At 39.7% G+C, this 17,005-nt stretch overlaps 2 protein-coding genes and 1 long non-coding RNA gene across 7 annotated transcripts in view; 1 reads left to right on the top strand and 2 right to left on the bottom strand.

Annotated features, from left to right (window-relative positions):
• Nucleotides 1-10,427, bottom strand: part of LOC106877889 (carnosine synthase 1) — a 21,571-nt gene extending 11,144 nt beyond the window's left edge. For 2 of the 5 annotated variants that reach the window (XM_014926933.3, XM_089364833.1), the window contains exons 1-4: nt 8,363-10,427; nt 2,236-2,354; nt 1,477-1,855; nt 189-565 (exon numbers count right to left, since the gene is read on the bottom strand). In XM_014926933.3, coding sequence (XP_014782419.2) covers nt 189-565; nt 1,477-1,855; nt 2,236-2,331 — 852 coding nt within the window. In that variant the 5' untranslated portion in view covers nt 2,332-2,354; nt 8,363-10,427. Of the gene's footprint in view, nt 1-188; nt 566-1,476; nt 1,856-2,235; nt 3,447-4,814; nt 6,412-8,362 lie in introns of those variants that run through there. The other 3 variants (XM_052974063.2, XM_089364832.1, XM_089364831.1) reach the window with 2 other exon arrangements.
• LOC106877883 (uncharacterized) overlaps nt 10,035-17,005 on the top strand; it is an 18,186-nt gene continuing 11,215 nt past the window's right edge. Inside the window, exons 1-3 of the transcript XR_016244686.1 lie at nt 10,035-10,070; nt 14,946-15,147; nt 16,390-16,474. The gene's annotated coding sequence lies outside the window, so the exon portion shown is untranslated. The remainder of the gene's footprint in view (nt 10,071-14,945; nt 15,148-16,389; nt 16,475-17,005) is intronic.
• Nucleotides 10,842-13,856, bottom strand: LOC149132396 (uncharacterized). The gene is made up of 2 exons (XR_016244687.1): nt 13,051-13,856; nt 10,842-11,740 (listed from the first exon to the last, which is right to left on the bottom strand). It is a non-coding gene; the product is annotated as an uncharacterized LOC149132396 (long non-coding RNA).

The following is a 17,005-nucleotide window of genomic DNA, read 5'->3' as shown; positions in this document are numbered from 1 at the left end:
TGAACTGGAGCAACGTGAAATAAAGTATCTTGCTCAAGGACAAAAATGCGCTGCCAGGAATCGAACTCACGACTTTATGATCGTTAACCGAATACCCTAACTACTAAGCCGCCAGTTAGCTTAAATACGAAGATATGCAAATAAACTTCTGAACGGCATGCATGTATGCTTCTAACGTTTACACTTACCTTACTGAAATTGTGGGTGGCTAAAAACGCTTCGATTTTATCCTTGAAGGTCAACTGCAGTTGTTTGTCGGAAATGTTTTCTGGTATGATTTGGACGGTGATCCGTAGCTCTCTCGTATCCAATACGACGTTAGAATGTTTTATAAATGCCAACGTGGTAGGATAAGGTACGCCAGCCTGGGCAGCCAATGTTCGAGTCAGCAGTTTGTTATCGGTATAATTCAACAGCTTCAATGAACTACTCATAGGACAGTCCAATTCTTGTTCAAGGGCTTCGCCTTCCGTGTGTGCATTTCCAGTGCAGTTGGCCGTGAAGAAATTGACGAAGTACGTCACACGACGTGGCGGTTGATATGTCTCTAGACAAGTGTGGCCTCCTGTTGGGATAGAAGAAGCGAAATTTAATGAGTGATGTTCTTTGTAAGGCATTGTCAAGTCTTCAGGAAGTTTCGTATAGCAATTAGGAGGTCCTGGAGTCCAATCCCACCAAGCGATTTTCTGCATGTCTGTTTTGCATCAGCTCAGACCATCAGAGTAGACAGAAACTGGGTGGAAACCCATCAAATAAACAATAAACTGTGCTTGTAATTCATATGTCATTCTCAGAGCAACATGATACATACACACACACACACATGTAGTGAAGGTAACGAAGGGAGCCGAAAATATTTCAAATTCTCTAACGGTATTTTTGCTTGTAAAACAGCTTTAAAAAATTACATATTAGAAATAAGTAAAAAAAAAAACTAAAATTAACTTACAGAAATGAGAATTATAGCCATGTTATAAAAATTAGTTTCAAATTTTGGCACAAATTTCAGGGGAGGAAGTCGATTACATCGATCCCAGAATTCAACTGATACTTATTTAATCTATCTCGCAAGTATGAATGGTAAAGTCGACCCCGTCGGTATTTGAACTGAGAATGTTAAGTCGAAAGAAATGCTGCTAAGCATTGCGTCTTGTACGATTACGATTCTGCCAACTTGTCGCTTTAGTAATATGAGTAGGCGACGGGCTGACAGAATCATTAGCACGCCGGACAAAATGCTTAACGGCATTTCGTCCGTCTTTGCGCTCTAAGTTCAAATTCCGCCGAGGTCGACTTTGCCTTTCATCCTTTCAGAGTCGATAAAAATAAGTGCCAGTTGAAAACTGGGGTCGATGTAACTGACTTTCCCCTCCCCAAAATTATTGGCTTTGAATGACAAAACTTGAAACCAATATAAGAAATGATCATCTCAGGAAACGAGATCAGAAATCTAGATTAGCAGATTAAACAACTTACCTTTATAGAAAGCTATGGCCTTGTTGACGTACAAAGAGAATTTGGAACTTTGTGTAGAAGATGGTTCCTTGCTAAGCCAGGAATCTGAAAGAACCAGAAGCATATTTCCAGGACATTGTTCTCCTCCTTCTAACAGAACACTCAGACATTCAACAGGAGATGATAAAATGGTGATTGAAACCTGTTGATGGGAGAAAATCTTAACTTTGGATGTTCTGTCTTGCGTCTCTGGAAAACCGGTTTCGAATAATGAATGCTGCAATGCTTTGTAATATTGTCGAGGAATTTCTTCATTATTGCTTGATAAAATTTCAGGAACTTCCCAAGATTCGTAATTCCATAACGGATATGTGTACTCATCAAAACCTTCAGCATCTTCCTAAAACAGGAATCGAATAAAAGAAAATAAATGGAAAATATAACGAATTTCTCTCTTTTTCTAAACAAACTAACCAACGAGTGAATATCTATATAACTGTTTCTGACCTGTTTTGATTTGTGGTACACTGAAAACAAATTACTAGCCCACTTTACATGGAAATATTTATTACTATTAAGAAATAAGTAAATTAATAAATGAATGAATAAACGATTTTAAAAATAAGGCTTATTGAAGGCAGGTTACAAAGACAAGGTAAGATACATCAATTAATTTAGTGATCTTTCATCATTTGTACAGCAGGATATTAGCACTACTAGCAGGGATAGACATATGTTGTGCGCGTGTGTGTTTGCGCTTGAGTGTATGAAAATACTTACCTGTATTTCTTTGTAAACATCCTCTTCTGTCAGCCAACTTGTTGGTGGTTTCTCGGTATCAAAACTATCATTTACAGAATTGGTTACAGCTTCCATCGTTTACTAACAAATAAGATGTCCTGAAGAAAAACATTTGGAGATAGTTTCTGATTTAGTTTCTATGTTTTAAGATGAGGAGGTTAATGGATATCATCAGTCCCAATACTTCCAAAGTAGTTTATTTTATTGACTCTGAAAGCATGAAAGGTGAAATCAACCTCGGCGGAATTGAACTCAGAACGTAAAGACAGACAAAATGCTGCTAAGCTTTACGTCCAGTGTGCTAACGATTCTGCCAACTCACAACCACCACCACCTGTGAAATGTTGTTTATAAACTTCTATATCTTAGCTATGGTATTCCCAGCTTAGCGACGCTACTCTCAAAAATCTCCTGCCACCCGCCCTTAATTGACTGCCAGCCATATCAACTAGCAGTCCAATCAAACAGCTTGTATTAGTAGACACAAATCCACTCCTCTATTTAATACCGCAGCATCAGCAGCAGCTAAACCAACAGTCGAAATCTACCATCATATTTTGTCTAAAGAAATCGGCGGAGACAGTATTAGGAAAAGCTTCTGTAGTGGTGAGAATCTCGAGGAGAATAACGTAGGTAAAGATCAGCGAATGTGCAACCAGGGTGAAATTGTAGTGAGGAGAGGCCGGCCAATCAATATAATGTAGAAAAACCTGAATTACGAGAGAATATGACTGAAGAACAGAAAAACTTCAGGATAAGATCGAGGATATAATAATTACAAGAATAGAGACCAAGCTGGTGAATTTAAGAAGCTTCGACCGTAACAATGTGAAACTCGCGACCCAAAAAGTTGATGAGATTCTGAAATACATTCTAACGAAAGATCGAACGGAAACAAGGGACTTGATCAGATCCGTTTCAATTTTAGTAGGTGAACTGGTTGGAAAGAAAGAGAAGAAAGTAGACGGAAAGAAGGAGCCATTTTGGAAACGGAGAATTGAAGGCAATATTCTAACTTTGCGTAAAGATCTGAGCCGCATAGACGAGTGGTCCAAAGGGCAACAGAAAACTAAAAGAAAAAAGTGCAAGGGCATATCTTCACATGAAGTACCATGAAGGGTTCAAAACTGTTATTGAAACTCTAAGACAACCTGTGAGAGCAAAAACATTGAAGGTGAAGCGCTACACTGATCGCATATTGCAGTTCCAGCAAAACAAGTTATTCTCAAATAACCAGAGGCAGTTTTTTAAGGGCTTTAAAAATACTAATTCTACTAAGTTTCAAACATCTTTATGGTCAAATACATCTAGAGCAATACCAAACCATAAAATTTGCACTTTAAAATAGTATTTAGCGACAGTGGTGTAATTTTCCTTCAAACTACGAACAAGAGTTTGGATACGTAATACAAATAATTCTTTTTTCCGAAAAGTAAGGCCCTATGTACATCAAATTGTCTTTAAATTAAGTGGCAGCAGAAGAATTATCGTTGAACTTTTAAAAGGTAAGTTTATTGTTGCCTACGGCCTGCTATACGCTTGTTGTTCAAGGGTAGAGAATGGAAACAAGCTATTTGTACTGATCCCGAATGGGAAGACAAAGAATGTTATCATGCAGCTTTGCAATAAGTTCTGAGTCGACAAACCATATCATTGCTTTGATGAAAATTTTTCATTGCTTGAAAAATATTGTTCAGGTTTAATAAAATTTAATATGTACTGAATGCATGAAGTGTCATTGTTGGGCCCAAGGCCTAATGAAGAGCCCTCCACAGGAGCTAGCTTATAAGCCACCTTGTGGGGCGGATTTTAAGCTAGTCTGCTATATAGCAAATGTGGCGCACGTACCTTGCCAGTATAGTGCTCGCGGTGTTTCTTTAGGGTTCTTTTTATCAGTCAATCTCACCTATTTTTCCAGCAACTTTTGTTGTGGCTACATGGTATTGACTGTGTAGTCCCTTGTGATTTTCTGTTTGAATTGTTGCAGAGAAAATATTCCAAGGGAACGATATTTTGGAGACAAAGGACTGAGTAAGATGGTCGAGAGGATGCTTGAACGTTGGAGGTAACAGGAGCCATTAGAGTAGCGACAGACAAGACAGAGAAAGGAGACAGCACACATATGGACCAAATACTGGAGCATGTAAAGTATTTGGACATTTTAATTGTGTTCTTATTTAATTTTCTAATGGGTATTTGCTTAACAAAATTTGGATAATTGAGATGTTCAATAAAACACTGTTCAATAAGGGAAAAAGGAAAAAACGACAGGAAGACAACGAAGACGACGGTGATAAGACGAACACGATATCCATAATCGGCGACCACGATATCCATAATCAACATCATCATCATCATCATGATCAATTATCACAGCGACGACGACGAGACCCCCCTCCACTTCCTTCCTGAAGCCTCTGAACTGCCGTCTCTAAAACTTATACCTTAACTTGACGCTGACTCCGATAACAAAACGACGACATCGAAGACAACAGCAACGAAGACGATCACGATTATAATAATGATAAAGTGGAGGAGAGAATGCTCGTGAAACTTACCTATTATTTCTGTTTGCTCTTTCTTTTTCTTTTCTAAGCAGGTGTTATTTTTTTTTTCCACTTCTGTGATAAGTAAAGACCAGTCGAAGTTAAGAGCTCTTATTGTTGAAGTGCGGCTTGCAGTGAACCTGTTTAGAACTAGTATTTCTTCGCTTTTGTTTCTCCTGGCATTTTTTTTTTATTCATGTACAGTAGTGATTTTATTTTACTTTTATAATCGTCACTCTATTGCCACGCCCTCTGTGTGACGGATTAGTTATGCTGTAAATTCTAATGCACAGACATGCTTTTAGACTGCCTCACCTGCACCGATTTCTAGACGGTGAGCTTGTGTGGGCTCCGTTTATGAGGCACGTCTTTCCGCGGCCCGTTTCCTTCATAGGTGAAGAAAAGACCGAGATTGGGCGCCTGGTATCTAACATATCGTCAGGCGCCCACATCCCTCTACCAGTCGGGCAATAGGATCAGTGGATGTTCTGCTTTGGAAATTTATAAAGGATTAGTGACGGGGAGACTCTGGGCACCAACGAAAATGAAATGGCTAGTCTGTTCCGGGAGACTTTCCGGTCGGGAACTATCATGGATAATTTTCAGATAACTTGGCCAAGCAGTGCTACTGGAGTGGGGTGGGGTGAATCAGCTCGAGATAAACGCTACAAGCACGGATGTGATGTCAGAAGGGCTTTCCGAGGCACTCGCAGAGCGACGCAACCGTTCTGAACCCACTTATTCGGTGTCCAGGCATTGCTGACTTGTGGAGTTATGTTGAACAGCTGGTGTCACGTGTGGGACGGATCCGTCTGTCAGCTAAATCCATAACGATGATTGCTCCACCGCCCTCCTTTTAATCGGGCAGGCAAGGTAGTTTCCCTCTGTCTGGTGGCTTTGGCTAAAGAGGTTTTCTGGTGCGCAAGGCTGAAAGGAATGAGGTCAGAAACATTCCTCTTTGGTATAGCCCTCATCGACTGTTTCTAGTTTTACTTGAAATGAAAAGTGAGGGTGGACAGGGAGGTGCTGTTCTCGAGTGTATTTGTGAAAAGGTGGGTGAAAGTTGCGAAAATGGCAAGAGTGGATGGTAGCACTCTCAGTGTAGACCTGTGAGTCGGAGGAAAGGAGTTGGAGAGGACACTCGTCATTGGTATTCAGGGTGACCTCGGATGATGGGGTTCCTCGATTATCCCTAGAGGTCCTCCTGTACTTGGGGGAGGGGGTCGCAAGTACACTATCACTTTTTTTCCTTCCCTATTCTTTTAGTGTCGTATACTAAGTTTTGGTGTAGGAAACAAATATATACGAATGTGCGCAAAGAAGTATACACATCCAGAGTGAGAGACGAAGCGAGAGAAAGAGGGAGACATTACACATATGTGCAAGCGTAATTAGATAATCAGAGTTAGAGACAGAGAGAGAGAAAGATGGGGGGGGGGAGGAAAGCATTAAGTCATCTGATGTCAAATAAGTTAACGTCGAATTGGCGATATCATATAAGTGGCGCCAAAACGACTGCGCCAAGGCAACTCATACCTCCGGTGAGTTTGATGCTTATAATGTTGTGCTTGAACTATAGCAGAAAAGACATAAGCAGAGAAAAATTTCCAAGGGAACGATGTTCTGGAAACAAAAGACAGAGCAAAATAGTCGAGAGGATGCGTGAATTATGGAGGTTGGAGACCAGCCAGTTCTAAGAAACAGGAAACATTAGAGTAACGATAGAAAAGATACACCACGCTTGTGGACCAAATACTGGAGCATGTAAAGTATTTATTCAAATTCGAACCCTTACGATATTTGAAGCTCTTAATTCTATACTAATTTAATGTTTTAATGAGTATTTGCTTAACAGAATTTGGGTAATTAAGTTCAGTAAAACATTATTCAATACATGATAAAGGAGAAAAACGACAGGACGGGCAACGACGCAATTTCAACGTCGAGAAGGACGACAACGGGACAACGACGACGATGGAGCGACAACGACAGGACGAAGACGGCGACCACGATGACCACAATGATGATGATGATGATGGTAATCAGCATTAACATCATCGTCATGATCTATCATCACAGCGACGACGACAAGAAACCCCGCCTCCTGAAGCTTCTGTAGTAAAACTACCTCCCGCCATTAGATACAAACTACTATCGCCATTACATACAATCTTCTCATTTAAATATAAATAAATGCGAGCGTAGTAGAGAACCCATTCCTTGTCCATCACGTGACTGATCATTATTCGAATCGGCAACTTCTTCGAACCGTTCCCGCCAGAACGCAAACTGACCAATCACGGCCCCTAATAAGGTCACGTGATGGAGTAAAATTCTGAAGGCATTTGGAGCCCTCTTAACGCTATATATAGATCAACTCATACCCCACAAATTTGTCTCGGTCCAGTTTCTCTTTGAGAACTGTTCCGTGTACCACACGACAGCAGCAGCAGTTCCAGCGACCACTTCAACAGCTTCGTCCAGCCACGATGACCTCCGCCGTCGCCACATCAGCAACAAGAGTCTACTACTACTATCCAGCATCATCATCATGACCAACACGATTCTACGACTACTAACCAGCACCTACCAAGCAGCCTCTACGCTACCAGCGTCAACACGATTTACTATGTACACCACACCAAACTCCGCGGCACCTCTCTCTCTTCGATTCTGTTAGGTGACTCAGCTTCACCACGGTAAATAAACAGACAAGAGTTCTTAAACAGACAAGAAATTCTCAGCCAGCGATGAACATCTGTATAACAAGAATCACGGCCCGGCATCGATGCCACGACATCACAACTAGTGATCAGCACTGCCACACTCAGCCTCTCCTCACTTTCACATACAGAACTTTTCCTATAGTGTACTAACGAACTGGTATAATTGTTCACGTGTTATTGACTCTCTTTCTATCTGCTGTAAACACTCATACACACATATATCACTCACGTACACACTTTTCTTTGTATGACGGCCTGTCTTTGATTATGTTCTTATATGTCGCATTCACACTCTCACACAGACATACATCTTTAACACTACAATAAATATCTCTGTTATTCATCTAATACGGTTGTGGTATTTCATTACTGGTCATCTATGTTATCGTCGCATAACATATCACGTATATCATCTTTGATATATATTTGTATGTTCGACCGTGTGACACGTTTATATAAAAGGAGTCCTGTTTTTCCATTCGTCACCATTTATCCTTTTTGAGTTCGCACGGTCGTCCCTTACAATTGGTGCCCCCGACGTCGGTCGTATCTTACACTTCTGAGCTGCCGTCTTTAAAACCTATACCTTAACTTGACGCTGACGCCAATAACAACAACAACAACGAAAACAATGACAATGATTATAATAATGATTAATTCGTTTTATTGGCCACAAGGGCTAATATCAATTAAAAACATATAAGGACAAAGACAGGACGAAGGTTACAAAAGGTTTTGTCCGAAAAGGTAGGAAAGTTCCTCTAAACAGAGGAAGAAAACGGAGAAAGATTATAATAATGATAAAGAAGTAGAGTGAACGCTCATGAAACTTACCTTATTATTTCTGTTTGCTGTTTCTCTTTTTATTTTTTCCTAAGCGTGAGTTATTTTGTGTGTGATAAGTAAAGACCGGTTGAAGTTAACAGCTCTTATTGCTGAAGTGTCAGTTTCAGTGAGCCAGTTTAGAACTAACTCGTATTTCCCCGCTTTTGTTCCCCCTGGGGTATTTTTTAATTTTTTACATATAGCTGCGTGTTTTATTTTACTTTTATTATCGCCAGTCTATTGTCACACTCTCTGCGTAACGAACTAGGTATGCTCTAACTTTTAACGGTCAGACACGGTCTTAGTTTACGCCACCTGCATCGATTTCTGAACGGTGAGCTTGTGTGGGCTGTTTGTGAGGTACGTCTTTCCGCAAACAAACAAACAAACAAAAACAACTACTACTACTACTACTACTACAGAACAAACAACGCTAGAAGAAAACATACAAGACATGGACTCCTCTATGCATCCATGTGATGATGAGGGAAGCCGAAAAGGTAAACAAAATCAAGATCACGTTTTTGTACGCAACGATGTTGATAAACCTCTGTTAACAATACCGTATGCAAGTCCTTTACGTTTTCTTTCACGCACGGATAGATTTTTCACTATAGACCTTAATGGTCGTGAAAACATAATGTCAGTAGATAGATTAAAAAAAGGCCTTCATAGAGAAAACTGTCCCTGTTCCCATTGTAGACGACATACACAGAGCATTACAACCACGGCCCGCGCATCCACCTTCACATTCTATGACTACCATTGGGATCGATCACGTAGCGGACAAGGATTCTGGATTATTTTTCCAGTTATTTAACTTAATTTTTGAAAGCGGTTGGGTTCATTTTTAGTATCCTCGTTTGTAAAAGTAGTTGACTTTATTTCAGATCTTCTTATTTTAAATATCATCTCCGGCTAATCATTGAGAGGACGTTGGTGTTGCCTTAGCGGAGGTTTCCGCACTCTAAGTCCTCTTGAATTATTATTATTACATCCGCCTTAGCAGAGGCGGAGGTATTGTTTTCAGTCCTGTTTGTTTCTTTGTCCGTGGACAAGATATCTCAAGAACCTCTGGATGGATTCGTATGAAACTTTCAGGGATGTTTGGTCTCGTGACTGGTAAGAACTGCTTATATTTTGAGATCGAGCCGGTACAGGACGAGGTTTCTGGATTATTTTTTATTATATTTACTTTACATGATTACTATCTTCCGTTAACCTTCAAGTCTTTCTCAGTTATCTACCTTTAGGCTGTATCTTGTAGCGAACGACTTAAGGGAAACTTCTCTCTCTCTGTTATATATACATGAATACGGACGTAGTAGATAACAGCTAGCCTTTGGACCCTGTTGTATCCACTACTCTGATTGGTTGGTATTGGCGCAATTTGTCTCCTGCTCTATTGTGCACCAAGATGCAACCCAACCAATCGCAGCTTTCAGATAGTCACGTGAGACAGTTTTTTTCTAAAATTCCGTCCCGAGTTCTTTCGGCTCCAGACCTTCCGAGATCTAGCCACTGACCACAGAGCTCACAGCCAGTTCCAGCGACGGCAACAGCAGCCACATGGAGACTCAACACTCTTCCAACAGCAATCTCCATCTTCTTAACGTCAACATCATCTCTCTACGTACACATTTTACCAACGTCTCCGCGGCCCCTTTGGTTCGCACCCTCCGCTCATTGGTGATGAATGCCGTCACCCAACCAAGAGGTCAGCTTATTCTCATTAATCTCTTAGTGCAAAAAGCAAAAACAACAGGCCGGTGACTTATTTGAAATTGTGGGTTTGATTTTGAATCTTGGCTTAGGTATTTGGTACGTCACTCTCCTTCAAAATAATTTTTCGAAAGTAAAAGATTGATAACAAGAACAATTGCAGGAATATGCACTCTGAGAAAATTGAAGAACGTTCAAAATTGGGGAAAAACGTCTAACAGAAGTGTGCATGCAGTGTAAAGTGCCTTGAAAAGAAGTGCAGAGGCCAAATGAGTCTGCCGTTGAGATCATGTACATTCGCTGTGGATAAGTAAGACGACAGAGTGTAAGTGGCATGCTGGCAGCGCGTCAGTCTCATAATCAAGAGGAATCTGAAGGTCGTGAGTTCGATCTTCACCTGGGGCATAATTTTGGCCGTAGTCAAATGAATAAAACAAGTTATACAGGGGTTATACAGATGTAAGTTGCAGGATGTCTGGAAGCAAGGGCGCAGAGAACATGATCAACGTTTCATAATTTGAACAGACATCCGACGTACGAATTCGAATATTAACACTAGGCAAATTGATGAGAATATATTCTCTTATGCCTATAATTGCAGCCTGCCCGCGAACTGCCAAAATACATACCTTGTATATGATTATTCGATATTGTTTATATCCCTCGGGCTGCTTCTTACTCATATTTGAATGTTTTTCTCTGGTATGAATCGTTGGGACATACCAGCAGATGATTCTCATACCATTTTGCATATAGTCATAGATAGCGATTTAACATGTATCTGATCTCGTTTCGAGTACACGGTATTGACAAATCATAAAAATCATGAAACATCAATGTCTACTGCCCCTGTAACGGGACCTGGTGCGAGTTATCTTGCTTGTCTGTGACTTCAGGTATTTTAACAACAGACGAATTGATGAGAATATATTCTCTCACGCTTATAATCGCAGCCTACCCACGAACCTTGTGTATGTATGTTCGATATTGCTTATATTCCTCGGGTTTCTTCTCATTCATATTTGAAGATATGTGCGTGTGCGTGTGTGTGTGGTGGCAAATATATCAGCACGTTGGAGTTATCAGTGCGGCGAGATTATATAATGCTAATTGATGTGAAGAGGTAAGGACTTCGATTGTAGGAAGAATTGGTTACATTACGACGACTGAAATTATGGACAACATTGAAACGCGTAGATGTGGCGAAGACTAACATCGATAGCCGCTTCATTTGTAGAGTGAAGTGTTTAATCAAGTAAATTTGTGTTTAACCTCCACTTACTTCTTGGCAACAGGGGCCTGGTTTGTTTAAATTGCTGTAATTTAGTGGTTCGGTTAAAGATATCAATAAGATAAATAACAAGTTTAAAAAAACAAAAAAGTACTAGTTCGACTGTAAACCCTTCAAGATGATACTACGGTCCGATGACTTAAACAAGTGAAAGATTTTTTTTAATGTGGCGGGGAATATGATACAGAACAAAAATGGATTTGACTTATCCTTTTATGAATCCATTACGCGTCGCTAGAAACGTTTAGAGACAACAAACAAGGTGAATTTCGTCGTAAGTTGGATTTTCTGGCCTCTCTTCGTTCTTCCTCGTTTATATGTTTTAAAATTATTATTACTGCAAAGATTTCTTGAAAATTCATCTTTTTTGATATCTAAATAATGTGAAAATTGTAACATTTTATACCGACAGAACTTTCTGTACATCTAGTCATCTATTTTTTTACACACATATATACTTATCTCTCTGTATACCTATTTATTTACATAGCTGATATTAATCTATTTATACATACATCTGTGTATCTATTTATACATGCATTTGTTTACCTGTTTATCTATTTATACACTTGCCTCCCACCCTGCTTGCTTTGCACCAGGTCAACCCCGATCAAGAAAACCTAAGGTCATAGGCATTCCAGTTGTGACCATCCCGTCCTTTTGTACATCAGTGGCTACTTTGCTTACTACAGCCTTCTTTATTTAGAACAATTTGGTATGATTTGAAGGTAAATAGACTGCTATTTCTTACAGGTCGGGCGATCAAGTTCTGTCGTTAGCCTGAAGTGCTATGGAAAATGTTTTAGCAGAGATCGAACTTGCCACTCAGTTTTTCGGAGTCGATGAAATAACTCAGTTGAGCATTGGCGTCGATGTAATCAACTAGCTCCCCTCCTGCAAGCTTTCTGGCCTTGTGCCTATAATAGAAACACTTATTATCGATATTAAGACATTTATTTCGGCTCCTTACGCTATGAGTTCAAATCTCGCTTAGGTCTAGTTTGCCTTTTATCCTTTCGAGGTCGTTAAAATAAAGTACCAGTTGGGCAATGGGCTAGTCATAATTGACTAATTCCTCACTTCCCTAAATTTCAGACCTTGTGCCCTTGGTAGAGAATTATTAATATTGAGTTCGTCAATATTGTTATTAGACCATGAATGGCGGCGTCAGTTATGTTCAAATTAATGTGGAGCGTCTATAACTAAATATTTGTAACTACATAATCAGGACATTGATAACAATTAATAAATGTACCCAATAAAATATCAACTTAAATGTAATTTAATATGTAGATTTTAGACATGGGTACACAAGTGTGCTCCCCACCCCGACTTGCGCCGTCTTAAGACTAAGGCACACTGAACAAGTTGCCCGTGGGCCTCACTGGTCTTGGGACTCATTTCTAATTCATATAATCTGTGGTTTGCTGTCAATGAATATTTATTATAGGGCCCAGTGCATTCGTTTACTCGGGAGCTAATAACGCTGCTAAAACGTCCTTACTTCCGACTTCGTTTCCTCATAACTTAGAAAGATTGGTGTTTTTGAATGAAATATTCTTTTACAAAGAAAGATTGGTGTTTTTGAATGAAATATTATTTTACAAATACCTTTCAAATGATATAGATCATGATTACACCGGAGTTTAGGGTGGAAAAAAAAATGGTGGGTGCGGACACTTACAAATCTAAGATAGTGGACTGGTGGAACTGTAAGAGTGTCCGGCCGGATGTCTTGCAATACTTTGTTCCAGTTCTTTGCGTCCTGAGTTCGGGTCTCACCATGGCCTACTTAGGTGGTTGACTTTTTAACCAATCACTTGTCCTAACACCACCAGCTGGCGCCATTTGCATCCATATTACAGTCCACTCTGTTGCAAGCATTCGAGCCAAGGTTCCAGTTTGAGGATACGATCCACCCTCCCTCCCTCCCACCAGCCTAGGCGGCCTTGTAACCGGACATGGGGACTGATGGTGGGGGGTGGGTGAATGTGGTGCTTATGTGAAACCTGCTATGCTGTACTCACAGAGTGGCATACACCATTCTATGCCTGACTGGCTGTACTGTAGTAGTGCACAGTATGTTTATTTTCAAGGTGAGCTCTGATTGGCTGTATCGAAATGAGTTCATTACTGGGGTCCGGAACTCTTGTAGGGAAAAAAATTTCGCAGGCTGGTATCCTTTACTATAGGCCTGGGTCAGTTAATACATTGTGAGTGAATTTATGGAAGCCTGTTGTATATACACATGTATATATATATTAATGTGTGTTTGTGCTTGTGTTTTTCCTCTTACCACCATTGATGTCCAGTGTTGGTTTGTTTACGTCCCCATAATTTGGCAGTTCTGCTAAAAGTGACTGATAGTATAAGTACCAGACTTTAAAAAACTAGTACATAAGTACTAGGTTGTAATGTTACTATCGGTCCGAATATGCTTGGGGTACGTTCAAATCAGTGAACAAGCTACTCCCTGTGTTTTGTCATAGAAAATATATCCCGTTTGTCGACAAATGGTGTGTATACACCTATATCAGCAGGCAGCGCCACCTACCCAGACCATGAGCTGCACGCATTTCAGAATAGTTATCTCCTCTTCAGTCATGGACACTAGGGTAGGTGCCGCTGAAAATGCAGTGAGTAACTGGTTCGAACGTGCCTCAAGCATATTTGGACTGATAATAACATTACAACTTTACTTATCACTGCTTGACACTCCCTTTCTGTAATCTAAGTACTAGGGCTTATTGGTTTCACTAAACCCTTCAAAGTGGTGTTCAAAGATCTTCCCTCGGATACAGTGAGGAATGCATGCCCTCAGTATCAGAGCTGTGTTGAGCCAATAGTGGAAGTTGAGGTAGCCTACTTTGAATAAATGTCCTAACCATAATCTTTTTTTTTTTTTTTTTAGTTTTTAAAATGCTTTTATATTTGGATGGCATAATGTGTTTTCGCCAAATCAGAAAGATCCGTGTTTTCCTTTCCTTTTATGCAAACTACGATGGACTTTTTTCAGTTTTCGTCAACAAGATCCACTTCACAAGGCTCTCTCTCCCTCCCTACCTATCTATCTATCTTTCTATCTACCTGTCTGCCTCTCTCTCTCTTTCTATCTAAAGATATAGGTATATGGATATTGGGTTGGTGCATAATTATTGCGGCTTATTCTTTTCAACAAATTTTGTTCAACAAAATCAATAACAATATTTAACAAATACATTCTTTAAATGATTATTCCGGAACATATTCGCCATTTACTTCAATTACTGCTTCCCATTTGCTTGGCAGACGGTCATTTAAAGATATTTTTGTTAAATATTGTTATTATTTTTGTTGAATAAAATTTGTTGAAAAAAAAGCCGCAATAATTATGCACCAACCCAATATATGCATATACACACATGATTGTGTGTGTGTATATGTGTGTTCGTTCATACCTATGCTCATCATTGTGATTTTCCTGTGTCTTTTAATTTTGTTTCAGTTCTGCAATTTTTGAAACCCTAATCAAGCAGGAGACTTATATTTGCAATTGTTTTTTCTTGTTTTTTATTTATTTTTTTATTTTTTATTTTACAGACATTGAGTAAGTTTCAGTGTGCAGACAGTGACATAAATATGAAGAACATAATAATAATTACAATCCTTGCTGCTCTGATTATCCTTGCAGTTGGTTGTTGTAGACAGTACACATACCCAGATTGTGCTCTATGTTCTTCAGTGAACAGTTGTCATGCATTATCACTATGTAGATACTGTAATATTTGCTCTCGGAATGTGGGTGAGTATTATAAATTGAAATGACAGTATTTGATGGCTTATTAGATGCACATTTTTTTACCAAAAAACCGCCCCCCCCCCCCCCCACAAAAAAAAAAGAAACCTTGGCTGTACTGTAATAGTACAAAGTATGTGGATTTTAATGGTGAGCTTTGATTGGCAGTATGCCAATGCGTTCATTACTGGGGTCCGGAACTCTCGTGGGGAAAAAAATTTTGCGGGCTGGTATCCTTTACTATAGGCCTGGGTCAGTTAATACCTTGTGAGTGAATTTATGGAAGCCTGTTGTATATACACATGTATATATATTAATGTGTGTTTGTGCTTGTATGTAAAGTTGGTCTTCTCATAAGCTTTAATGCACTCAGAACTTTTTTCCCTGAGTATCATCATCATCATCATCCAGTGTTTTAAATCTGGGTTTTGTCCCTGTTAACAGGGGTTACTGGATCTACTTCAATGCCATAGCAACCGAGGTGGGCAGGTGCAGCCCACCACCCCAACCTTTGGGCTGGTTGGTGCTCAGTCTCCCTTGTTATCATGAGGCTTTCATGGGGCTGGATTTTTTACAGGGAGCATGCCCTTGTTTACCTCCCCCCAACCTCATTTTCTAGACATGAGTGGTCTCGAGACTAAGGCCTCTACCATGATTTTTAAGAAATGTGGTGGAAAACTAGCTCAGGAAGGCAGGGATGCTACTCCCTGAGACCCCTTTCAGAGTCCCCTGTTTAATATGTGTTGCTGGAATTGAAATACATCTAATATTCTCAGTCTTCTTTTATTCCACACATAACCGCTAACGGTATGGTTTTATGTAGAGGGCAGGACATTTTTGAGTGCTGGGTCTTTTCATCATATAAGGGGGCGCTGAAAAGTTCCTGGCTTTAAGGGTATTGCAAAAGACCTAGTTTTAGGTCCAACCTTCTGAGTTCTTTTATAAGGCTTAGAAAAACTGAGTGACTGCTGCAGTGTGTGTGAATCTGAGAGGGGAATATGTTGAGTAAAATCATAATTAACTGGTCCTTCTGTAATTTCTTCAACCCTAAACCAGGAACTTTTCATCACCCCCTAATACTTAACGATTCAACCAACTCCATACACACCCTTGGTCTAATCAACAAGAATGACTTGTCTTACACAGATCACCACCATCACAAACATACCCCTATAAACTTTTGCAGTCTATATCTATTTTCCATCTAAGTTATACATTAATTAAATTTTATTGCTTATTTATTTTCAGGTTATTGGTACCAGAAAATTGGAATCTTTGTTCCATTTAGACTACCTACTTACAACCCTCTTGCTTCCTTATACAGATATACTGAGTATGTTTACCTTGAATCTATGGAATATTTGTGACTTATCTTATATATATATATATATATACATATATGTATGTATGTATATATATAGGCCGTTGCCAGTACCGCCTGACTGGCTCCTGTAGGATTTTCGAGCGAGATCGTTGCCAGTGCCCCTGGACTGGCTTGTGCGGGTGGCACATAAAAGACACCATTTCGAGCGTGGCCGTTTTCGTGCGGGTGACACGTAAAAGCACCCACTACACTCTCTGAGTGGTTGGCGTTAGGAAGGGCATCCAGCTGTAGAAACTCTGCCAAATCAGACTGGAGCCTGGTGTTGCCATCCGGTTTCACCAGTCCTCAGTCAAATCGTCCAGCCCATGCTAGCATGGAAAGCGGACGTTAAACGATGATGATGATGATGATGTATGTATATATATATGTATATATATAGATGTATGTATATATATATATGTATGTATGTATATATATATATGTATGTATGTATATATATATGTATGTATGTATATATATATGTATGTATGTATATATATA

The sequence above is a fragment of the Octopus bimaculoides genome, chromosome 16 (genome assembly GCF_046866305.1).
Source record: "Octopus bimaculoides isolate indiv1 chromosome 16, ASM4686630v1, whole genome shotgun sequence".
Classification (NCBI taxonomy): Eukaryota; Metazoa; Mollusca; class Cephalopoda; order Octopoda; family Octopodidae; genus Octopus; species Octopus bimaculoides.
This window is presented reverse-complemented; position numbering and strand designations above follow the sequence as displayed.